Source organism: Vanellus vanellus, assembly GCF_965231255.1.
Source record: "Vanellus vanellus genome assembly, chromosome: 1".
NCBI classification, from domain to species: Eukaryota; Metazoa; Chordata; class Aves; order Charadriiformes; family Charadriidae; genus Vanellus; species Vanellus vanellus.
In genome coordinates this window covers 40,964,578-40,990,481 of record NC_138905.1, presented here as the reverse complement: position 1 = coordinate 40,990,481, position 25,904 = coordinate 40,964,578, and the positions used below count along the sequence as shown (strand labels likewise).

Genomic DNA, 25,904 nt, shown 5'->3' with positions numbered 1-25,904 from the left:
TTATGCATTTTCATGGGAGATATGAAAGTGGGAGATAACGTGCCTTGCAGTTGAGTGAACGTTACTCTTAGAGCTGTATTTCTACTTCATGATTTTGAATGATTTTACAGTGTAACTCAACAGTTTCTCCATGTTACTTTCTTAATGGTTTATTTTAAAAAAGCAGATCCAAAGATCACAACTGCATCTACCTGCCTAACAGGCAAAACCAAAACATCACTTCCCAAATGGAATTTCTCCAGTTTGGGGAGAACGAGAACTTATAAAATTCAAACTTTATCCACCACTTTCCACATCCAACTCTTTTCACAGTAAGATGGCAAAAAGGAGATTATCTTTTGTGCACAGATCAAGAAAGCGGTGTTCTAAACCAAGAGGTGAACGAATCAGAAAGAACAGATGTCAGTGAGGAAAAGGTTTTACTTTATTAATTGTCTTAGAAATGAGCACGGTCATTGCAGGACACTGGATGCTAACTCTTTTAAGATCGTTGGTATTCCCAACACATAACTGAGTATAGGTCAGTGAGTTTCAATAATTTTGAGGGTTTCTTTTGTCAGAATATTGCTCATTTCCGGTATGTGTTGAATTTAACTCCTTTGGGGACGTGCAAATTCTGGGCTAGCATGGAAGAACTACATATATTCAAGTTCTATAGACTACTTCTGTTCCTCAGATATGCTTTATGCTCTTGAAGCAGAGATATTTAATTTGCACAGTTTGCCAATAGTACACAGTAAAACCTAACAACTCACCTTAATTCCAAAAAACCAAAAAAAATAAAAGATAAAGAGGTGATTAGAAGTTATTCTGACTTAACTTAAAAGGAATAAAATAGAACTATATCCTCCTATCAGATTACTTTCAACAGGTTAATCATGTAAATTAACATAATGAGCGTTCCAAGCAACCTCTAACCCCCTGGGAAATCTGCAAAGAAACCAGTTTGAACCAGGCCCAGTGCCAATAGGACTTAAACTTGTGAGTGAGCCAAAAGCTTGGTACAAAGGGGAACAAACGGAACCCTAAGCTCTACAGTGATTTTTAAATTAGTGCATTTTGGGGCACTTAGATTCTACATACTTACATTTCTGTTGGGAATTAGCAATAACAATCTGTACCCTGGTACCCACTACAAAAAGCTACATAAAGTATTTTCAAGGTACTCCAATAAAAGTTCAAGGTAACCAAGATCTAACTATCAAGTAACATCATGCCAGCAGATTTAAATATTTAATTTCTAACTCATTTCTGTGCATGCCATCTTTTAAAATAAGGAGATTATCTCAATTAAACGTTTTTGAACACATTTCCCAGAAGCCCTTCTTAAATAAATTATTACTAAACTCACAGATTACTAGACTAACCCATAGCTGGTCACCTGGGCCAAAACCAATCCCAACCCCCAACTAGAAATGCTCCTTTTCTGAAAAAAATCCCACAAACAATAGCAAAAAATTATCAAAAGGAATGCTGACAGTTCTGCAAGGTGATCACTGCAACTTGTAGCTTCAGACCTTTTTTAAGACACTGATACAGCTGGGGAAATGAACAGCTAGTGGATATTTTAGGCTCAAGGGACTAACAGAAATGTATTCGCTGGTTATTCAAACACCTCTGTGCGCTTCATAATGACAGATTTCCAGATGCTGTTGGGATTCTCCCAGCCTGCCGGTCTGTCATACACAGGAAACGTGGACCTCTCACATTGTGCCAGTCCATTGCTTCAACGAAGTAGCCAAAAAAACCCCACCGCTTTTAAATTATCTTTAAAGAGCAAGACTCCCATTTCTTATCCTCTCTGTAGGTCTTTCTAGCACCCTTTGTTAAACCCAAACAGTTTTTAGGTTTTTTTTTTCTGCTAAGTTACTAGGATATACATATAGGTCTTAAATTGCTGAATGCTTATGAATCTGTGTGCAAAGCATAATTGGACTGGGACCCAGAACCCAGAGAAGAAAACATACTTTGCAATGCAGATAAATCAGTATCAGCTCTTCTTGGTGACAGAGGAATTTCTTTCTTGCCAAAGCTACTTTTAACAAAAAAAAAAAAAGAAAAAAGAAAAAAAGACAGCAACTCTCAGCCACACAATGCTGGAAGCACTCCTTTTTATGGCTGGCACTTATTTGATGTGGGTGATTAGATTCGGACTTTGTCAAATTAAACTCTTTTAGAAACACTGGCTAAATTTATTTTTATATACTGCTTATCTTACTGATGATATCTGCACCCTTGATAACTTTTTTCCTGCAGGAGGGAATGCCTTTTTTTTTTTTTTCTCTTTTCAGATTAAGCAGCAGAGAACACAAGGTCATTTTCCACCTCACAAAGGTGCGGGGTTGACAGTGAATGGGAAGGCACAGTTATGACGGATGGAGCAAATCAATGAGTTCTTTACGGCATTGAATCGAAGCATCAGATAAAGAAGGCAGGAGTGGCTGGCAGCCTGGATTTGCTTCCTCATAGTTTGCCATAGCAGGCTGGGCTCGGCTCTGTAGAGCATTCTGGTGCCTTTGCTGAAGGTGGGGCAGAGGATGCTCAGCTCTTTGATGTGTCTGTGTATTGAACAGCAATGACCCACTTAGATGAGCAGGAAGCTTTTATGCAGGAATTTGTCTTTAATGTTGTAACCCGTGTCTAGTTCCAACAATTACAGAGGTTGAAATTTCATTTTCTTTCAGATCTCAGTTCAAGTTTGGTGCTTCGTGCGTTGTCTGTGCAGTGATCCTGTGTGAAGTCCCAGCCTCATTTTGATCCATGGTAAAAGTCCTGCTGACTCCAGGTCAGGATTTTACCTCATTCTCTCCTGACTGGATATAATTTGTTCTTACAGATGTTAATCAACTCTAGAGATATTAATCATACTTTTTATACCTTTTTTGAAGACATAAGCTACTGCCCAGCACATCCTTGTTAACCACCTACCCAGAGTAAATACACTGTAGTTGCATTTGAGCAATGTACATAATTTTACTGGTGGAAAAATCATATAAAGTATAAAAAATCTTAATTGTACCTAATTCAGTTGAATAGTGGATTATTCTAGGACTACTGCAGCACCCCTTATGCCTCTAGGGCATGGTATATACATCACTATATGTTTGCTAGGTTGGAGTAATCCATTTTCTTGTGTTAACATTATTTTAAAGAACCTTCAGGTATTTCAGAGTTGTCACCTGCCTCAACATGTGGACAAAGTCAGTGAGAGAAGAAAAACTATGGCAAAAGCTCAGCTTCAACCATTCATGATTTCTTATGGTACTTGCTTCTTGACCTCTGAGACCCACCTGAAGGTCTCCCGTGTATGGCGTAAGGCCTCTAGTAGTTTGAATGTTTATGTTATAACGTAGTTTCAAACACTGTGATGAAGTCACAGCCCAATCTCCTCTGTGACAAACTACAAATACTGGGTTTATTAAGTCTTTTAAAGCATTGTTTCCCGTTTCCTAACCTTGGAACTATATTCTGCAGCTCTTCTCTCTGTTTATATTAACATACCATCATAGAAGTGTACTAGTGTGGATCACTCCACTGCTGTATGCAGAAGTTTAATCTCCTCTGCACTTCTACTCATGACTCCCTTATTGATAACTCCAAACACTCCAGTTTTTTTCATTAGTGGTAATGTCTCCTTGGGTTGTCTGCCTGCTAAGACTTGTGACACTTTTCCAGTGCAAAAGGCAAATCTAGTGAGGACATAAGGATGGAATCTCCATCCTTGGAGATATTCAAAAGCTGTCTGGACATGGTCCTGGGCAACTGGCTCCAGGTGATCCTGCTTGAGCAGGGGGGGTTGGACAAGATGACCTCCAGACGTCCCTTCCAACTTCAACCATTCTGTGATTCTGTAACTATATGTGCACTGTTTAATTGTTCCAAATTTTATGTATCAAACCTTTTACAGTAAAACATGGAAAAAATATATGTTGCATTTGGCATCCTGTAATTAAAATATAAAAACCAAGAGAGAGTTAGGGGACACTCCCAAATAGCCTGAAGTCAGAGGCAAAACTCTTTTTACTGTGATTTCTCTATGGTCATCCAGTGACTGGCAGAGCTGCAAATGATCTCTAGAGTAGATTTCCTTCCTGTATTACAGAGCATCCAGCAGAAAATTACTAGCATCAAAATGCTTTAGCAATAATGGCAAAGTATTATCTGAATCTTAATAAAAAAATTACAGAAAAATCATGTTCGAACAAAAAAGGCCAAATATTTTAGAACTTCAGGAGTATATTCTTCCCTTGATATCTGCTGTGTTCTCGTTAAATATAACGGAAGTTCTACAAGCACAGTCCAGTAGAAGAAGGACATATCACTAAGCTGCTAGCAATATTGTTTTAACAACTTTTGAAACATATCACCAGGAAGCAGATGTGGCTTGTATTGAGCAAGTACTGGGGTTAATATTTCAAAACCTTTCATAGTTTCTTCAGTTAAAAGTGAGCATAATAAAAGAAGTCTATCATTTTTATCTTATTTGCTTTAGTTTTAATAGCACAGATCAAAGACTGACAATACGAAGTAACATGCGTTACACACTGACACATCTTCCATTGCACATGAACACAAATGTGGCTTATTAGTTTTAATGATATACTCACTTGAGTTCTGGAAAATTTTCAGATGATATCAAACTTTGTAGAGCACGATTTCCTGTTAATTTTAAATGAGTTAAACCATGTAGCCCCGTCACAGGAAAAGAAGACAAAAGGTTGGATGACACATCCCTGCATAACAGCAAATAAAAATCAGCTTATGGGCTTTTTTTTTTTTTTTTTCTTCTCGCACTAGAAGTGTCACTTTAGAAAAACAGGTTAGACTTTTCTAACTCAATCAAAAACGACTGCCTTAAACAGAGGCCCCAGTCAGCAGAGCAAAGCTGCAGCACTACTCAGGAGTATGCACCTATGTGTCTAGCAGAAAGCTGACAGTAATACCCAGCAGTTAGCTACGTCTCTGTTGCCAAATTTTGACTCCAAACATTCATAGTGCCAGTTTTGAGACTAGCAAATGAATTTAAAATCTGTTCATGAGATCGTTTGAATTAAAGGGAGCCAGTACCAGAACAGCTTCCCACAGTTTAAAAGATTCAGTAGGATGCTAGAGGGCACGGCTGTCCTGAAAGCTCCACGGAGAGCAGGTCAGGCGTAGGGGGAAGACGTGTGTTTCAGGGTAGGACAGGTCTGGGCTGGAGCAGATGAAGGTGACAATTCTAAGCTGAGGTTTGTGGGAGGAGCTGAAGAAAGACAGCACGGAGCATGGATACAAAACGGGGAAAGTAAAACCAGTGAATGAAAAAGTGACTGTGATGAAGGAGAAATGGTAAAGTAATCAAAGAGGTGAAAGTCCAGAGGTACTCTATTCTCTATTTTTCCCTCTCTCCAATTTATTCTATACGTCTTTTCAGTCCTCTTCACAATTATCTACACTTCAATACTTAAGATGGTCAACAGTCAAGGAGGAAGAAGGGGAGTCTGATGCTGCTGAAATGCTTTTATGCCCAAGGGTTAACAGCAAAGTTCCTGTCTCTTGGACTACCTACTGAAATCTAAGGGGCCAGACATAATATAAGAGGTATGCTGATGGACTGGTCTTCTACCTTTTCTGGGTTGCGTGTGCGCGCACGTGTGTGTCCTCCTGCTTGCAACATAGTTAAATGCAAAAGGTGAAATACTGGTCCTATTGCAATGGGAAAAATGACCACTGGCTGCAGTCAGACCAGGGTGACAGACTTGCATTTCAGGAAACACTGCTATGCTGTGTTGCTCTGTGTGTGTGTGTTAAAGGGCTTTTTCTTTAACCCTCCCTGACTGTTCTGTGCTATTGATCAAAGCTCCAATTTATTGTTGGTAGCGTGATGTTCCCTCACCCTTTCTTCTGTAGGAAAGTCCTGAGGAGGGCCCCCAAAAAAGGGATGCCATAGGCAATATTCTCTTTATGGACATTTTTCGGTGCACCATTCAGAGGGAAGACTTTGCACATCAACAGAAACGAATACACCTGTCCAAATTTAGGTTTCCCAGCAGCTACTGGATTATCTGTGAGCAGATGCCCAGCAGTGTATCTTTGTGACAGCCATGGAGCAGGATGACCCTAGAGAAATTTTCTTTTGTGTCTTTCCCATACACCCAGTGCCTCAGGAATTCACCTTAAAGAGGCATCACAAGGACAGCGAGAACCAGGACAAAGTAAGGACTGAGAAGTGCTTGTGAACAAGGCCTACAAAATTGGACTGCTGATGCTGTGACCCCTAACTACTCTGGCTGAAGTTACTAAAGAAGAAAAACTTACTGGAAAATGTTCCTTATTTAATTTTGAATCCAATTCCTTAGTCCTGATATACAACAGGAAATATTGCCCACTAGTAAAAGAGAAACTGTCTACTAAAAGAGGCTGAACTGCTAACAAATTGAATGAAGAAAGTGTATCTGCCATACACTGACATGCTTCATGGACCCCAAATCATTTTGATTACACAGTGTTATATTCAGCTTTGCCATAATACCTATGGGAGTTGAACTACAAGAAAGCAGGTGTTAAAATATGGATTCAACAGACCAGAAGATCAATTTCTGCTGAGTGGGGCACTAAGTTATTAATTTTTTTGTATGCTTGTGCATGAAAAATGTGAAAATTTGAATGTAGAAGCTATACAAATACTTACAGTTTGATCAGAGATGGTAAAGAGGAGAAGGCATTGGGGTGAATAATTTTAATTTTGTTCCAAGCTAAATCCCTACAAGAAAAGTGAGTGGAAAATTACATACCCACTGAGTGAATATGGAAGTTTTCATACACTTGATTAGGAGGCCTAAATATAAAAAAGGTAGTAATTACATGCAAATATTTTCAATAAGCTTCTGCATATGTCACAGTCCAAAATCTTTTTTCAGTTTTTAAATTAAGTTAGTCAGTTAATGATGTTAGTTATTAAACTGACAACTTTCTCTAGAATGTCTTCATGCCTTCTGTAGCCCAACACAGTTATTTTCAGTCTGCTTCGCAGCTTTCCAAAGGAGCAGAAAGAAGGGTGGGGTATACAGACTACTTCTAAGAGGTCTTCATGATATGAGTAAAAGAACAACAAATCCATTGCCAATAGGCTTAGCTTCCTAATCTCAATCTTCACCGCCACTGAAAAATCAAAAAACTGAAAGGAATTATTAAAAAAATGTATAGGCTTGATCCTGTAGACTTACACCCATGAGTAATTTCTCTATAAAATTACTCTGCTAGCACATGCGTCTGCGTGAAAACTATAAACCGACACATGATTAGAATCTATCTCTTAAGACGCTGTTCTCTATAAAAAGATTTCACGCTCCCTAGAGCTGATTATTACATGAACCTGCCAACATATACCAGCTCTGGCTCAGTATCTCTCTCAATGGAGAAAGTAGATTAGAACAGAACAGTTCAGTTGGAAGGGACCCACAACGATCATCTAATCCAACTGCGAAACTTTTAGAAGTAACAGATTTATAGCTGTAAGTTTACATCTTTGAATTCATTGCTGCAGATGCTAAACTTCACAACGTTTGTTCTGCTTTCACAGTCATGAGCTAATGGGTGAAAGATCAAAGAAAAACAGAAGCAAGCATGTTTTGGGGCAGATAGTGTATACCCCGTGCTTTTGAGAACCCGGGTGAATGGCTGTTAGGGCTGTACTCACAGAGATCGAAGAGCAGCCAGCTGCCGAAAGGTGTCTGCTTTGATTTCACCGATTTCATTGTGATGCAAGTCACTGAAATATCAAGAAGAATCTCCTCAGTTTCAAAGGCACTTGGAAGACACTTCAGGGTGTTTTAGACTGTGTTTATGATCCACTTCAATATAGTGTAAGGGGATTTATTTGGGATATGTCAAATCGGCCAGCAATAACCACATTAATGTGGTCAAAAAAATTTGTATATAAATGCCTCTTTTTAGGCTTTTTAGGATAGTTTGATGCTTACATTTTTTGGAGTTTTTTACATGCAGTAAAACAGGGTAAATCTTCCAGGAGGTTGTAAGACAGATCCCTGTAACACACAAGAAAAGATAAGATTAGCATCAAAGTAGCATTAAAAGAAAAAGATCTTTCATTGTCTATCTTCATGCTCAATTTAAAATAACTTGGTTTTATCCACAGTCACAGAAGAATAGACGTGTGCAAACTCAGTTATCATCTCTCATCTGTCAGATTTTGCTTTCTAATGGAGGAGGAGAGAGGAGGGGAAAAAGGCAAGATGTACTAACTCCATATCCTACGTTTGCAAATTCCTCGCATTGTCTGAAGATTTCCTCCCTGAAGTGTAGATTTCTGAGTGTTTTACAGTAATGATATTGGCTGTCTGCTCACAGGGAATATTGGATTTGCATCAGAGACTTCATCATGTTTAAATTCTGACAAATATTTAAACCATTTAAAATAATCTACTAAATATATATACTCATATATTTTTCGGAGAAGATCCTGTATTTTTCTGGTATATAATCACAATGGACTGTATTCAGTTTTCCATTCTACAATTTTAATTAAGCAGTATTGCCTCTGATCTGTTATATCTTATAACTGAGGGAAGTAGTTAAAAAAAATATTGGAACTAACTTTGAAATCAATCACTACATGGAGAAAAAAACCTTAAAAAGACTTGAGCCAAAACTCAACAAATTACAGAATAACTGAAACATCTGGACTGATTTATAGTATAATACAACTAATCAAAACCAAACCCAGGCAATTTGCAGAAATTGGAGGGGGAAAAAAAAAAAAGGAACCAAACGCCCGCCCCCACCACCCAACAGTCTCATCCTCGATTTACATCTTGCTCAGGGAAAACTGAATGGGAAATTTGGTAGTGAAAGGAACATAGAATAAAAGCTTATGCCCATAATTAGGAAAAATATTCTTTTCCACAGTAATCCAATGTTATCACATAAAAGAGTAATCTCCTTTCACTCCTGTTTCAAATTCTTTAAAACTGGGTCACCTCCACCCATTTACTTCCTTGGTAAAATATTATTTTCACTGTTACTATTCCAAGAGGGGCATTTAGAATATTCTACATTTGATTTATGGAAGTCGTGCAAGTAATGACCGTGTGTGTTTTTAAAGTATTCCACTCTGCTTCTACTATGCACAAAGGCTACCACCAATAATAATATGTATATTTTTGTTTCAGCAGGGAAGATTGTGGCCTCTGTTTTTGTATTTTTCACAGGTACTCTGTGGTCCAAATCAGACATGACAGAGGAGAATTCAAGTGAGCTGGAGGCTTTTAGGCCAAGGTAAAAGATGTTTGGTATGTCTGGCAGACACTGGCTATTCTGTCACGTGCAGATTTGTGACTCAGGTCTTCTTAGAAGTATGTTATCAGGCTGAATTTTGTATATACTGACAGACATGGAAAAAAAACCCACCCCAAAACCAAAACCCTTCTCCCCTCAGTTTCTGTTAGAGCTCCAGGAAATATTTCTCTTGTTTATTTTTAAGGCCTTTTCCCCACTTTGTTAATACACCAGGCTCTCGGCAGTGGTTTTGGTTCCTGTGTTGCGGTGCCCACCCAACTGTGCCGAGGGCAGTCTCTCGAGGAGCGCTGCGACCGTGTTCTCACATACACCTTTACTGCGGGTGCTCAGACACCCAGGAAGCCTCCGTGTAGGTTAACCCACGTTGGGAAGTATCGGTGGCTAGGCAGGATGTACAAATCGTCTTTCAAAGCAGTGTTTGTGCCTGTAGTGAGTGTGCGTGTATCTGAGCCAGGAAGCCCCTTCAAGATCGCCGTCTCCAAGTAACTTCTGGGGTTTCAGCGCACCGTTGTACTTCATGGCGCGGGCAAAACTAATGTGCAGAGCTAAATGTGGGCTTGGCTCATTCCAATCTGATGGGAGTTGGGAAAGAGCAACTCTGTGTACACGACATTGCTGTCAAATTCATTCCTCCCCTTTTAAATATCAGCTTTAATAATAAAGGGTGATACTCAAAAATAAAATACGTGAATTTTCAATGGATAGTCCTACTCTACTGTGAACTGTACAAGTTATTAATTACTACAGTATTTATTTGCCTTCTGTTTTGAGATTATTTATTGTTTTTGAATAATACAGGACATATTTAAACTTAAGCTGGTGTGCAGACTTTCTTCTGGCAACAGACTTTCTGTCTTTTATCATTCTGGAAACGATTATAATGAGTCCATCAACTAAAACTTAATTTTTTCTGGAAACGTTCATGACATCCATGCTGGTATTCAAATAACGTGTTAGAATTAGTGCTATTTCAATGTTGGCCAGGGAACTAATACCAAATACATTCCTAGTGATGTAATACATAGAGGAAAGTGCTGTTGGCTCATTCTCAAAGAAGCAGACACAATGATTACTTTCGTTAGTGATTAAGCAAACTCCAAGGCAATTTCCAAGCTAAAATAATATTGGGTATTTAGTATGAAAACTATGCCCCAACTATGCCAAGGAATAGCCTGTTAAAATTTCAGTCAGCTACTTACGTCTGGTTGGAAAAGAAATTAAAAGAGGAGCATAAGAAGGACCCAAAACTGCACTCTACTCAGTTATATTTTCCATTCACTTCACTGAATTATCTGCCTCGGTGAGGGAAAAAAACCCGGATTATTATAAGAGAGAGAATGAGTGAAAATAAGGTACTTCTGTTGTTTTTTAAACAAAATCAGGAACCGTTTTACCCTTTCCTAAAAATATGCAAAGTAATTATCTTTTTCAGCAACGTATGGGAAATCCTGACTGATAAGTGGGTTGTGAACTTTTTTGAGTAACACGGGGGCCCGCTCCCTGAGCTGAATTCCTAAGAAGTAACGTAATACATAGAAATAGCAGTAATAGCGTAATTTTGAAATCGTAACGATTTAATGCGTCCATTAATCTCTTGCATTAATGTAATGTTAATAATCTTACTGAAACGTACAGCACTTGGAGATTAGGTAACTGGTCACAAGCTGATTTGGGGAGAGAGGTGATCTGTGCTCCTGTGAGTGTCCTGTTGGAAGTATTTATAAAAAAAAAAAGGAAAGAAAAAAAGACTACTTTTTAAAGATTGCCAAACAAATATTTTTTAGGACATTCTTTAGAATAAGTCCGTATGCAAAAAAATAAAACAAAGCAAAAATACTTCTCTAGCACTTACAAACTCTCCAGACTTGTAGTCCCTGTCAGATCAGGAAACTCTGTTATCTGTGAAGCACCATTTAAAGTCCTAGAATTTAAAAACATCATTTCAATACAATCATGGTGAAGGAAGTGTGGGGCAACTCTAACATTGTGATACATAAGGGCAATTAAAATAAAAAAGTAAACACATACAGAGTTCTGAGTTCTGGTAAGTGTTGAAAAGCAGATTTTCCAACGAGCTGGATAGGGTTATCATAAAAATGTCTGCAAAAAGAGGATAAAAAGACATTTTATTAAAAATATTTTAAAATATTCTAAATACGTTACATGATTATACTCTAAGCAAATGGGTAAATGCTCTACAATGAATAACAGACTGTGCACCTCTGGTTGTAGCAGAGGTGCACCTCTGGGCTTTTCTTACCCACTAATCTATATCCATCAACCACATTTCACATTTTGAATATTCAAATAGTCATTGTTTTCTTGGTTTTAAGGCCGGAAGCCAGTCAACAAAATACTCCCTCTTCCTCCCAGGTTTGCCAAGATAGAAATCTAAATATGAAGAACTTTGTTACGATCTGAGACAAATTGAAGGTGAGCAGGTGAAGAAGTCAGCACTTCACATATTCAGAAGAGGTTCCCTTGCACTTTTGAAGCCATGCTGCTTTTGCTCATAGAATAATATTGCTCAGGATGAGTCACTATTTTTCTTACGTTTATTTTACAATTTCTTATTTTGAGGTTTGCCCACTAAATGCATTCTCGTGTAAGACGATGGGAACTGGAATCCAAGAAGAGTAATTTTTACCAGCTTCCACATTGCCTGTAGTGCTAAGAGACTTAGAAGAAATATTTCAAATAAAAGGTCAAAGGCCAGAGACCACTACTTGCTTCCTTTAAACAGGGCATGCAAATTGCCATTCTTTCCACCAAGTTGGAAAGATATGGGCTTGTTTGCTTGTATAATGATGTGTTACACAGTACGCTCACAAGAAGACCTATTTGACAATTAGCCATGAATAAAATACTTGGTTCCATGTTCTCGAACAAGAAGAGTCATTGAAAAGACTATTATAACTTACATTGTAATAAGTGATGGATTACCCACAAATGCACGCTCAGGTATTGACTTGATGTTATTGCTATGAAATCCCCTACAAAAGGAAAAATTATTTACACAGCAAGAAAAAAAAAAGAAAAAAGTGAAGGCATTCATAATATACAACGTATATATATAACAATTCTGCGTTCATAATGCACAACAATCATTTCTGTAGCAAGAAAAGTGTCTGTATGTAAAGGTATGACCTTGTTTTCTGGAATAAGAACTGAAAAAAGCAAAAGAAAAGAAAAGCCATGAAATAGGTGGTATTCTGCACTTTTCTAAATGAACAAAACCATTCAGATGAAGTCAACTGCAGAAATGGCATTTTAAAATTCAGGTGCCTTCAGCTGGAAACTGTTTTGTAGCTGTATGTCATGTATCTATAAATCTACGTTTGTACGTATATAGATATGATATAAATATATACACACAAATGAACAAGTAACATTAATAGTTAAATATTAATACTTAAATAAATAACAATAAAATAGTATATATATTTCTCCCTGTGCTTGTTAAACTGCAACTAATTCTTTTGCTGAGATAATAATGGACTGCACAAGTTTATCAAGTAAACGACTTTATACATCATATTGTAATACGTTGAGCGTCCCACAACCACCTTTTTGTTGAAATATTTTAAATGGCGACATGAACAAACTATCCAATGTAGTTGTGCCTGCTGGATAAAGGGCCAAATCTTTGTCTTATTATTAATTACTGGATTTTATTCATATGAGTAATTCTCCATTGTGAAAAACAAAAGAAACAACTAAGATTTCAAAAGAACAATAATGATTTGTGTGGGAAACTCCCATTAGTTCAGTCGGGTATGAAAAAGGCTTCCCAGCTTAAATTTATGCATTTAGAAAGCCTCAAATTGTTCACTGATGCAAGCACACTTGGCCATGACTTGAACAGGTCCCACATTATTGGTTTTACTTGTTTAGGTGTTGTGCTACTGCTGATGAGGTACGGAGCAAGGCTCAAAATCCCTAGTTCTTTTGCATGCAATAAAAACTGCATCCATGCAGGTGCAGACATGAGTAACATGAGGATCCCATTTAATCTAGAACCAGTAAACAGACTGGTTTTGTGGCTATATTGAATGGGATTCCTTGCATGGCAGAAAAGCTAAGAAAATGGCACGACTGCTTCCCAGGGCAGTATCTGGCCTATCATCACCATTCTGACTTGACTTAGAGTGAGGGAGCAGCCCCATCGTCAGCCAAGAGCAGACTCCACCGCGTTTGTGCACAGAAGAGTCTGAAGCACTTCTGAGCCTGTCGGAAGAGAGTGTGCTCACGGGCGCAGCCCGTGTCATGGGGCACTGTACCCAAGTGATACACCTTGTCTCAACTGAAAGCACTTTATAGCCTGTCAGTTCATGTACTGAGCAAAAGAGGAGGAAAATCTATCCGCACCCCCAGGTGCAGATATTAAAGACACTCTGGGAAAAATGCTTCTATAGGAATCTTCAAAATCCAGTCTGGAAAACATTACATAGGTGTTAATTTTGGGTAACAGCTATACCCACTTACTTTGGAGAGATAACTACTTCTACAGCTGCGACCTTGAAGTGCAGAGCATCTGGGACAATGGTGTCCCTGTAGCATCAAACAGATATGGCCCTGACTCGCTGGCCACTTGCCAGCAGATCTCCAGCTCTGACTGGCTGCCTTGGATACCTCCGAGCTGTAGTCAAAAAGCCATAGTCTGTGTTTTCAGCCCAGGCACAAATTCTGAGAGAAATGAGGTCCCACCCAGAAACACCCTTACTAAGGTGGCCCTGCAACGAGCTGAACCATTGTGGGTCAGGGTTCCCACTTGGCTGAGAACAGCAAAACCTCTTGAGAGACACTTCGTGCTTATAAGATCGCCTTCCAGGGCCCAAACAAAGCACTGAAGCACATGGTCTCACGGCCTGTGCTGGATTTGGGACGTCAGGTTGCAACTTCACACTCCAAAGATTTATTGCACCTTGGAGCTTATCTGAAACAACAAGTTTGATACTCTAGAGATGAAGTCCTACAGGGCCAGTAGGCACACCAGGCAGTTTGGTGGAGTGGGCGAGGTGCACTTACTGCAAACCTGGGTTAGGCCCGTTTGGCTACTGGCTCCAGAGGTCAGCAAAAAGGCAATCCTTCGACACTGCTGGATTTCATACCAGTTATTTTAGCCGACAGACAACGTCACAGCAGCTGAGAGCAGTTGGGCTGAGAAACTCATAGCCTCGCTCCCTCCTCCAGAGCAGCACTCTGCCAGCGCTGGAGGTGCTGAGTTGGAGTCAACCCTGCCTGGGGATCCCTGCTTTGGAAAAACCCCCAGGGACCTACTTAAAGTGGCTTTAAGATCAGTTAGTGATGTAGCAGGGGTACAACCGTGTCCAACTGCTATATGTTTTCCTTTTTTTTTTTTTTTTTCCCAAAATCTATGCTGATGGTACCAGTAACATGGTAAATAATTCAAATGGAAAGAATTCTGAATGTATGCATTGATGTGTACATTGTGTGAACTCTGTGTGAATATAATTTCATCCATGTTTTTATAATTCAGCTGTTTCTTAAAATAAACTTGGCTGGTTTCTTTTCATTGTTGTTTTTTTTTTAATGCAAACTATGAATTGTTTTATTTACAGCGTTAGAAAGGACTATTTATACTGAAAAGAAAATGCTTTAATTTACTGGGGGGAAGGGAGGGAAGAAGGAAGACATTTAAGCCTGATTGAATAATAACTGTGCCACACCTTCTTCTTCAACTAGAAGACTGTGATATATTGGATTGTTTGCAAAATCGAACGGTTGTGTTTAGTACTCAAAGTGAGTTAATTGTATTTATTATTTACCGTATTCCAAGGATGAAGTTCCTGGATAAAAACACTGCACAATGCAGTATGAAAGTAAAAGTTGTCAGAACTTGAAGGCTCTAAACTGCATGTTGTAAATGATCTTTTATGCGTGATGGCATGTTTATTAGTTTTTCTGAGGATATCAGTTTTTAAGGATTACTGATAAAATCAACAGCATTAAAAAAAATAATCACACACTAGACAAAACATCCTCCTCCTTAATATGAGCTCTGTACTTACAGTTCTTTTAGGTTTGTTAGTGTCCTGATAGCAGTGGGGAACTCGTCCAGACTGTTGTAATTTAAATCTCTGTGTGAAAATAGATTTTATTATTTAGGTTATGCACTGCATAATGGATAACAGAGGATTGTTGACATTTGTAATGAAACATCATCTCCCATGCATTGAATAAATACATACAGCCAAAAGCCAGGAAATCCTCAAAAGTGTATGGATGTTTTCCAACAAATTCTACTTAAGGCATATTATCATTCCTGTTTTTTACCAGCCTCCTATTTTTAGTTATATCTTAGCTATTCTGCATTAAAGAAAACATAAGTGGATTCGGCTACTACTAAGAGATTTGCTGTTTTCTAAATTGCCCGTCCTTTTCATTACTTGAAAGTATTAATGGGAAAAAAATCTTTCAAACAGAATATTCAGCAACTATGTATGGTGAGCTGCATTTTACACAGCTAATACATCTCACTATAAAGGTTTCATTTGCCTCTGACTTACTGTCTGGTTGTATCAGTCTTTCTTTTTTTTTTTTTTCACTGATGAAAGAATTTCTGAAGAGATTTTTCCCAATGGTTAAGTGGTAAAAATAAGAGATACTGGAATTTGGAGGGTAAAAATGATTAGGGAATATCTTCCTCTGGCTAAAACAAGTGGGAAAACATACAGTAAGTTCAATGTAACCAGTGAGTTCAATGTGTTGTTAATTTTAAGATTTGTCAATATTCATACGGAGAATGTTTCTAAGCATGCAAACTGTAAAAACGATTGTTTAGCTAGAGTAGAGACCTCTGCTTTAAGAGCTGCTCATGCCGCAGCAGTAATCAGATTTTATTCTGGTAGGCTGAATGGGCTATAAGTGTACTTGTGCCCTCAGCATGACACGTGCATCCTTTAGCATTCAGGAGACACCTGAAACTAAAATTGAGATATGCTGGTTTACTGTGATGCTCTCTGGCACTGCTTTGTGAAGAATATAGCATGAAAAAGTTGAGCAAAAGCCTTTTTGAGCAGGCAAAACACAAATCACAGCTTACAATAGATTGAAATTGAAATAGTATCAGGCTGAAGTAATGCAGGCAGGAAACTGCTGTCTGAACTCAACAAGGCTTTCCTTCCTGCTTGTAAATCTCTCTCTCTCCTGCTTATTGACAAAAAGAGATTACAGGCATGTACGGTTTGGTTTTGCCCTCCAGTGATATGTGATTTCCAGACCTATGCGTCGAAGCAAACAAACGATCTTAAAGCTGGCGTCCACCATTTATACCGAGATCTCTTTAGATTATCTTGAGACTATCTGGAAATGGTCTACACAGCATGCAATTACTCTGCTTGAGGCAAGTGCTACATTCTCCTATCGCAGTGAAGTGGCTGCGCCTACACTTATCCCCAGGTTCATGACTGTCCTCTATGTTTTCATCTCTCTCATGCCAGGTGGCTGGGACTGGGTTTGCAATCACTTATTCCATTGTTCTGTTTTTCCCCATTTTTGACCAAGTGCCATGTGAATCTCACTTAAAAAAACAAAACAAACGATTACATTTTCCTTCTCCCTTTCCCATCCCCCTTTCCGGTGCTACACTAAGGGACTTCCTCTCAACTCACAGCCGGCTAAAAGTCAAAATTGTAGAATTGCAATTCAGTGCCAAGGGATCGATGTAATCGAAACTAGTGATAAAAAAAAAAGCCCCAAACTTCTTGCTTTCCGATCTTAATGAAATATGAAAGTGGGCAAACAGTCACCTTTAGACTAGCGTTCTTCGTATTTGAAACTTCGTCTATTTGTTCCTCGTAACGGGCCTTTCAGCCTCTGTCCTGGTTGAGTGAAATATCTAAAATCTCTGAAGACAATGCAGCCGATTCTGGTGGGTGCCGGGGGAAGGATATCAAGGTTTTACTGTCCCCGTAGCATTTTTGGGGTCTGTGGTCTACTCTAGCACACGACATCTTTATTCGATTAATTCTGTAGCGAAATCCTTAGCGCTAATCACCAGCACTGTGTTCCTGTTCGGCGTTCTTTTGTAGAATTATTTTTTGTTAGAAAACTCAATTGGTCTGAACCGAACTTCGGGGAAAACTTGAGGAAATTTCAATCTTTACCAGTGCTATGCTTCATCAGAGCTCTTTATAAAGACAAAAACCTGGATACAGCTGAAACATTCCTCTTCCTCCCTTGTAAACACATGCATAATTTGGCTACCTGGCTCTTTTGCTTTTTCCAGAGATAAAAAAAAATAAAACCATCTAATTTTATAACCCTCCTCTATGGCAAGACATTTTCTTAATGTTAAAGCTTTTCATTGTGACAATTTCCCAATCTAGCTATTAGCTTTATTGACTAAACAAGACAAATAAATAGTACTAAACTATACAAATGTAACTGTTTCTGAATAGCCACTTCTTTTTCAATGCTCAGTACAGTTTTCAACCATCCTTCAAACAATTTATCAATTGACAATGCTTATTAAAAAGGCAAACTAATTTTATAGTCCAAAATAGGATTTGCTACATAGAGTCATTGTAAACCATCACTTAGATCCTGGAGCGATTAGGCAAGCCAAAACCCACATTTGGCTTTTAGGCTATTTTTATTCTTTCAGAATATTAATGAAAACGCTGAAAAAAAAGGAAACAAATAAGAGGTCAACTCACAAAGTCTCTAGGCTGTGGAGCCCATCAAAGCATTTCTTTCCCAGGGAGTAGATTCTATTGTTATGGAGATGTCTGCAGGGGAACATTAAGCACACAGTCAGGAAAGCACACTGCACACAGTGGACTTAAGTAAAATATTTTGATGGTTAAATCAAAAGAAACTTATTTTCAGGCATGCACTGATTATATGCAAGTCATGCTTTCGCCAGAGCGTGTATAGGAGACACCTCCGCTGCCCTCCCGGCTGTTTCCCAGTATCTCCCCACCCGCGCAAGCTTCCCTTTGGTTTCATAGAAGAGATTTGTTTTAAAACCACCTGGATTGTTTAAAAAGGGTATATCCTGGAATTCCAGGTTGGGGTTTGCATATTGAATACTGGGAAATTGTAGACATATTCTCAGTGGTGGTTAATTAACAGGTTGCCTAAAAAACTGTGTGTGGGGTGTATATTTGGAAGATGTATATTCAGAGGCTATTAGAGGGTATGGCACAGAATAGGAGCAGGTGAGGAGGTGGATAATACAGCAGACAGGAAAGGGGCATTAGGCTTGCAGAATGAAAGAAGACACAAAGCCATAGGACAAAAAAGTCAGAGCTTCATTGAGATGAGTAAACTAACCAATCTTAAAAGTGCTGTGACTTGCCTTCCTTTGAAACTATATAAATCAACAACTACTGTCTCAAATGTTTAGCAACTGAAAGTAATTTTGTTATATATTACAAGGAATCGCCTCACAGGAAGGCTGAGTGCTGCCTATTTCTAAGTCTTTTAGACCAACATGGAAAACCCCCACTCTGTACGAAGCTCATTAACGTGAGTAGACACAACTTAGAGCCACTTCAGGTTGTTTTTTGAAAAGGATGCCCTTTTCCCAGATTTTTCCTTTTATTTTATTCCTGACACTCTACCCTTATAGTGGAGGGAAAGTACGGGAGTAGCACTTTAAAAGAAAAGAAGGGCTGTGAATGAGGGGCTGCCAGACACTGCCCTTCAATGCTTCATTCTGCTCTGAAAATAATGTATAAGATCAGAGGCTCTTTGAATGTTCTGCAGAACCTACAGAAATTGAGTCTACCTGTCCATAAAAGGCAGGGATTCCGATGGCAAAATGCAAATAGTCTGTGAGTTTTTTCTTTCCTAGAAAGAAACCTAATCAACTTTTTTTTTTAATGACTACACTGACCTTTAATGCTTTAGTTAGCATGAAGAGTGCATCTCCAAATTCCAATTACACTTGATCATTGTCATGATAGAGCTTCAAACCTGCTCCAACTGACCATGCATTTTTGCAGTGAGTTGAAAATTTGCCAGACTGAATAGAGTAGCAAACAAAAGAAAGCAGAACCACACACAAAGATTTTGACGAGCCAAAAATATCAGATGTTGTAGATCACAAGGAATGATTCAATTATTAATCAATACGAAGCCCAGATTAGAAATATGCAAGGCAGATCTAAAATAAGGAAATCTAACCGAGAAGCAATCAGGGCACAAAAAGAAGTAATTTCCTCCTGTATTTCTTAACTCTCCTCTTATCACTATATTTCTGGGAGGGATCTACAGGATGATGTTGACAACAGTCTTTTGTCTTTAGCATTACTGAGACAAGTCTAGAAGCTCAGGCGAATGACAAGTCCATCCCCTCTTTAACTTGAATGGGAATGATTCTTAATGTAAACAGAAGGTGAATATTTTGCAGCACAAGGCAGCTGTTGCCCTCCATTTTTGGTGCCCTACGCTCTTATGTGACTACACTAAGCACCAGGCAGAGATGCTGATTATAACTGTCAATAGAGAACCCCGTCGCGTGCCAGGTTCAATGCACACACTGGGGCTAGAACATGCTAAAATATGCTAAGTGTCTTACAGACTATGGTTTCAGACAGCTTGTAAAGCTTGAATATATTATTCTCTCTTTAATAATGCTAACATTTTCCAAGGTATCCTGAAATAACTTCTCCACCTCAGTTCCCCTCCTCAGTTTCTCCAGCCAGTCTAGAATTTTTTCCACTTGGTGCATTCCCAGAAGATAAAAAGCTGAAACCACGCTCCATAGTATTCCTTCCAGATTTTGATGCGAGCTATGCATGTTTCATTTAGTTGAACTGGTACGCAAAAATAACCAAATACAAAACTACCTACACTTTCTGTGAAGGGAAATGCATACTTTTTCTACTGGATGGCATTTCCAAGTCACCCAGAAAGCTTTCAGTTCGTTTCCTTTTTCTAATCTTCCCTCATTCAGTACACGCTGCCTTAGAGTTTTAGAGGGCACTCAATTCATCTCTTCCTGTTTGTTTTGCTGACCAGACAGGGTGATTTTTTTAGTTCCCTTACATAGTTCTTTACTGGAGATGGAAACTTTTAATCTAGATCAAAACAAGTGATTTAGCAAACGCTAGTTTAAATGTAGGAAGATGTAAAAAAATCTTTTTATCCAAGATAAGATAATTTTTTTAGATTTTGTTTCATAGTACATCTACAAGCCAGAAAACTTATCTTTCAAAAACTCCATTTTCTGCAACAAATGAAATTGACCTCTTGGTAAAGGAATATCACTAAGCCTAGTGCAAATGTAGAAGGAAAACTGCAGACTTATAGCCCCAAGTTATCAATTTAATACTAAGAATGTAAGCCCAAACTGACGTTTAATTAACCCATATATATACCTCTTTACCTATCATTTGCCTACTGGGGAGGGACTAGGGGAATATCTAATCATTAAAGGTTGTCTCGGGCAACGTCTGAATTAAACGTTGCATCTCCAAGTAGTTTATCACAAAAAGGTCAAAGCCCCGCAAAGAAGCAGAGATTGTGGCTAAAAAACAATTGATAAAACTTACAGAACTACCAAACTAGAGAGGTTTCCAAAAGCATAGTCTGGTATGTAATGAATTTTATTCAGTGCCAATGTCATTGCCTGAAGTGCTGGTAAGCTTCTAAAAGCTTGGACGGGAATTTCTGTCAAAGAATTATCATCTAGCCACAGGTGTCTAAGGGAGACCAAGCCATTGAAGCAGTTGGGGGGCACATAGTTGATGTGGTTGGCATCCAGACGTCTAGGAGAAAAAGAAAGAGACAAAATTGACTCTGAGAAAAGAACAGTGGACTTACACAATGGATATCAGAAGTTATCACCAAGAACACAACCCCAAAGGATGGACACGAGTTGCTACATCCAGTTTTTATTTCCTGGAGATTCTACATTTCCACCTTGTTTGCAGCTGCACCCCTGAGACCTCACATCGTGTTTACAAGTCCCCTTGTCAGCTGGCTCTCTGCAGACAGCTCTCCTTTGGAGCCATCAACTCACTGAGAGCACACGCTGACTATTTTTGAGCAGAGTCTCTCGACAGACCGAGTATGAATTTGTTTCCTTTCCCAATTATTTGAAAGTATGGAATAAAATAGTGTAAAAAATTAAGCCAGAGATTGTCTTTCAGAACCTATAAATCACTTCGCTGCAAGATGATTTGTATTTCCAGACACTAGACACCCATCCTAAGAGCCAAAAATAAAACTCACTTCTAAGTCTCTGTTCCCGTTTTACCTTTTCTTACATACTGTTTATTCCAATGATTCTACTGAGCACTGAAGTTCACATTTTTCAGTAGTGGAGCAAAATGTTGTTGGTTTGGGTTTTTTGTTTTTTTTTTTTTTTTTTAAATAGAGATCAGTGTTCCTGATGTGATGTGATGTGTTTATTTTGAAAAAGAAGTTATTAAATACACTTCAGTTGTTGCAGAGCCAACAGAGGGAGCTCAACTGCATATTGTACCTTTTCAGAGTCTGCAGGTGATATCTTGCTCTCACACTTGTGTAAATAAGGATTAAATCTACTGAACGTTTTGCAGATGTGGCGCTGGAAATATTACGTCATATATTCACTGGTTTTGCTTTTGCTCTGTTTTGTTTTCCCATTGTGATGCTTTCAGGGAAATGTTTAGAAGTGTGCTTCAGATTTCTGAAACTTTGTGGAACACGGTGATCTGTACTCCGATGCACTTTTTCTGCTTTTAATGTGTTGTAGTGACTTGTACCTTGTTCGGAACATGAAAGCCACGCTCTAAAACTTTTCCTGAAGATGTCTGTACAGAGGAGTAATTAAGTGAATGGTGAAACAGAAATAAATTTAAATAGATGTTTGAAAACATTACAGAACAAACAGACACACCCAGGGTACAAAGAAGTAATTCTGTACAACCTAAATTCGGTCTGTTTGAGAGAAAGGCAATGCTCTTTGTGGCGGGCACACTAATCTCTTTATTTAAAGCTGCTTCTTCATTTACAGGCATGTAAAATGTCAGGTCCATTCTATCTCCTGCTCCACGCTGCTCCTACCTACTGCATGAGAACAAATAATGATTGCTAAGGCTCCGTGCCAGGCTGGCAAATAACTGAGACAAGGTCAGTTGGAACAAATTTATAAAGTTCAGTGTCAAAGCCCTTGTACAATTAAATTTTCAAAATAATAACTGACACGGCAGGCAGCAGAGACAGAGCTTCCAAAATAACTCAAGGGTCTGTCAACAAATGGGTGAGGCTGGAAATGTTTAGAAATACTCACGCCGTACCTCCCCCATTCCCCGGGCAACAACCATGCTACGCCTGTGTTTTTAAATAAGGTATAATTTGAATGAGTAGATGAGGTTTCTTTGCGTTCAGTCAGAAGTACATTTCTTCCCTGGGTGATGCTGGTATGTAAACCAAGACGTTACAGTTGCCTTAGTTTGACAGCTACACTGATTAAAGAATGGAGGCTTTATTCAACCTAAATGTGTTACCGTATTGCAGCTAACATCTTGTTCGATAGGAAGGTTGCCTCTGCGGCTCTGACATCCCCATCGAACTCCACGGGAGTTAGTCACAGGCTGCCGGGCTGCGTGGCAAAGCCGACAGCCCGCTGTTTGTTTGTGACTCTGTGGCTGAAATGGCAATGTCCTCAGCGAGACCAGGTTTTTTACCTGACCAATATTTGGTGGCAAATCAAGGAACTGATTTTGTTTATAGCTGACGTTACCAAATATAACCCCACCACTGGCTATGCAAACAAAATACACAACACAGAAAGAAAAACAGGACTGCTGTAATATAAATGAGATTCTAGGTAGCTGAGTTATTGTTTAAATAAACTTTGGAGGAGATCAAGAAGCTACGATGATTTGTGCTGCAGGTCCTATAACTGGATTACATATCCTGCAAGTGCTCGTAAGAAGTACCGCCTCAAGCACTCTTTCGTTATCTAATCTTTTTTAAATTTCCAAGTACCGTTTTCCCTCTTGCAGATATTAAAAGGTTTCAGCAGTGGTTATGTTTCCTGTCATACTGTAGGTAATGCACACTGATGTGTAAAGCATTGATCAAAATCGCCGTTTTCAGCCAATTGCTTTACATGCGTTGATCAAAGTTTTGGCACTTCCAGAACTAAACCCATTAACTCACGAACATGACCCTATTTATAATTGAAAATATATAGATAACATGTGGTGAGTTTGAAAGCTGCTATTATATTCCAGAGAGAGCCAATTTAGGGAAGCAGAAATGCTTGATCTCTTCTGATAGGCAGCATGTAAATAAAGCAGCCAGTATGAAATTCACCATGAGCTCACTTAAAATGTCCAAACCTTTCAAAGTGAATGCATGAGCTATGTGGCCTGTATCCCGCTGGTGTTTCCTGTGACAGACTGGGAATGCTACAACCATGTGCATAAATCGTGAAAAGATATTATTCATTTAGAATTGTAAACAGGACTCATTTATTGTTACTCTGGAACGAGTGAAGGTAGATGTTTGAAAAATATTTGATTTGCATTTTTTTTATCCATTCAGTATGAGCAAGAGCAGCTACAACCTGGATGTACCTGGTGATCAGGAAATTCCTTAATGTCTTGTTGGTGCGTCTTGCTCATTCATTCGGGGTTAAATCAAACGCTATATATGGGATCAGGAAGGAGATTTCTCCCTGATCATTCTCCCCTCTGAAATAAACAGCAACTACATGGATTGCCTCTCCATGCAATGGACAAGGGCCTGAATACAACAAAGGGACCGGAGAAGAGCAGAGCCACAGAGACAGATAAAGAAGTCCAGGACAAAATATTTCTTCTGACATTTAAAATAGGAGAGGTAAAACCAAATGAAAAGGGGCTATACGTAACAGGCAGGGGAGGCAGAGAAGTGAGAGCACATGGCAGATTTGAGAAGGGGTGCGCTCCTCCCTTTCCTACCCCCTTGCTCCTCTCCTGACCCAGATCTGTGATGCCGGGAGCCGCAGACAAGCGTCTCCACAAGGTATGGAGCAGTGGTGGACAAAGGCTGGGGAGAGGGCCTGCCTGGGGAGGGTATAACGGGCAGGAGGGGGGGTCACATGCAGTCCCACCATCTTCAATAGCATGTAGTGACATGGACCCTCTCAACAGATTCTTCACAGGAGTTGGGCTAAAGCCCCATCTAAGTAATGGCGAGTAACATCAAAACTGGCTCTGAAAAGTGGATGAAATGAAAATATAGCTGGCTATTGTGAGCCATGTTTTTCAAACATGGCCCTTTACACAGGATATCCCCTTCAGTCCACAGGGGAAAATGCTAGGGCTATTGTAAACGCTTAATTACAACACAGCAGCGCAGCAGTTCCCACAGCTCACTTTCAGCTCTGCCCTTGTATGGGCTTCTACAGGACTGACAGAAAACCCTGCGTGGCAGCAGCAAGACCAAAAAAGACAAGTCACAAGTCACAGTTTAGGAGCATTTGTTTCTGCCCCACTGCTCGGTTTGACACGGGGAGGTCTCTGCAGCTCTGGGAGTTTCAGTTCTTTGCGTTTCTCTTCATAGCCAAACATGCTGCTCAGGTGTTTTGGTAAACCTGCATTCACGAGGGCGAGCCAGGATGGTAGCCTGTGGCATAAAGCACAAACGGCCCGTTACAACGCTGGTTTTATACAGAGATTGGATCTGATACCGGGTACCCTCAATCCCCGAAAAAGTGGGAAAAAGTGGGGGCCAGCAGGAGTTGTTGGGTTGTCCTAGGAATATGGCTGCACGCTCAGATCAGGAGTCCACAACTCGACCAGCACTCTTGGTGTGGTTGGGAATGCTCCTGGGTCCTGCAGCCAACTGGCTCGCAGTGGCCCGTGCTGTGCCAGTGACCTCTCCTAGCCTCCCAAAACGAGATGGCTGTATGCAGAGCGCCGACTGGGGACCGTCCCAGGGCTGTGCGAACTGCCAGATGGCCCCCCAGGGAAAAGTTCAGGCAAATGTTAATTGGCACAGGTCAAAAGTGTGTCAAGGACCCTGTTAACAGTGCAGCGTGCAGCGGGACAGACAGTCACGGCCGGTGCCTCGGGAGCACTCTGGAGCACTGTTTGCTTTGCTAGGCTGGCAGTAGCCACAGTCTGTCACTGTACGGTGCCCAGGAGGACCTCCTCGGAAATGCAGTGTGAGCCCCCACACTGCTAACCACTCCAGCAGCAGTTTCTTGTCCTCCTCCCACACGTGGCGCATGTCCTGGTGGGCTTCAGCCATGCAGGATGATTCTGGCTAGTGGTTCTGAGGTTGAGAAACTTGTCCTTCCCTTACAAATGTAATTAAAAATTGCTCAGAAGACAGAAAAGAGCCAGATGCCTCGTAGCTTGGATGAAAGATGCCTAGTATTGGATGAAAGAAAACATCACCCAGTTACCTGCAACTGCTGATCTAATTCAGCCTCGCCTGTTTGCACCCCACTTTGAAACCAGCTACAGCTGGTTGAGTTAGGGACTGCACCCAAATAAAGCAGCAGCACACGCATTTTAGGGAACCTTGCACCTCTATCTTCCTCCCAACAGTTTATCAAGGCAGAAGAGTGTGTGTTGATGAGAGGGGTGGTCTGATATCGTACTAGTGCTCCACGTTTCAGTCATGTTTCTGTTATCGAGGGCGCCCCGGGC

At 39.7% G+C, this 25,904-nt stretch overlaps 1 protein-coding gene across 1 annotated transcript in view; it reads right to left on the bottom strand.

Annotated features, from left to right (window-relative positions):
- Nucleotides 1-25,904, bottom strand: part of LGR5 (leucine rich repeat containing G protein-coupled receptor 5) — a gene marked incomplete at both ends in the record, with an annotated part of 93,222 nt that overhangs the window by 5,711 nt on the left and 61,607 nt on the right. The window contains 11 exons of the mRNA XM_082482270.1: nucleotides 4,608-4,733; nucleotides 6,671-6,742; nucleotides 7,679-7,750; nucleotides 7,962-8,027; nucleotides 10,931-11,002; nucleotides 11,150-11,218; nucleotides 11,326-11,397; nucleotides 12,219-12,290; nucleotides 15,330-15,398; nucleotides 17,979-18,050; nucleotides 20,823-21,038. Coding sequence (XP_082338396.1) covers nucleotides 4,608-4,733; nucleotides 6,671-6,742; nucleotides 7,679-7,750; nucleotides 7,962-8,027; nucleotides 10,931-11,002; nucleotides 11,150-11,218; nucleotides 11,326-11,397; nucleotides 12,219-12,290; nucleotides 15,330-15,398; nucleotides 17,979-18,050; nucleotides 20,823-21,038 — 978 coding nt within the window. The remainder of the gene's footprint in view (nucleotides 1-4,607; nucleotides 4,734-6,670; nucleotides 6,743-7,678; nucleotides 7,751-7,961; nucleotides 8,028-10,930; nucleotides 11,003-11,149; nucleotides 11,219-11,325; nucleotides 11,398-12,218; nucleotides 12,291-15,329; nucleotides 15,399-17,978; nucleotides 18,051-20,822; nucleotides 21,039-25,904) is intronic.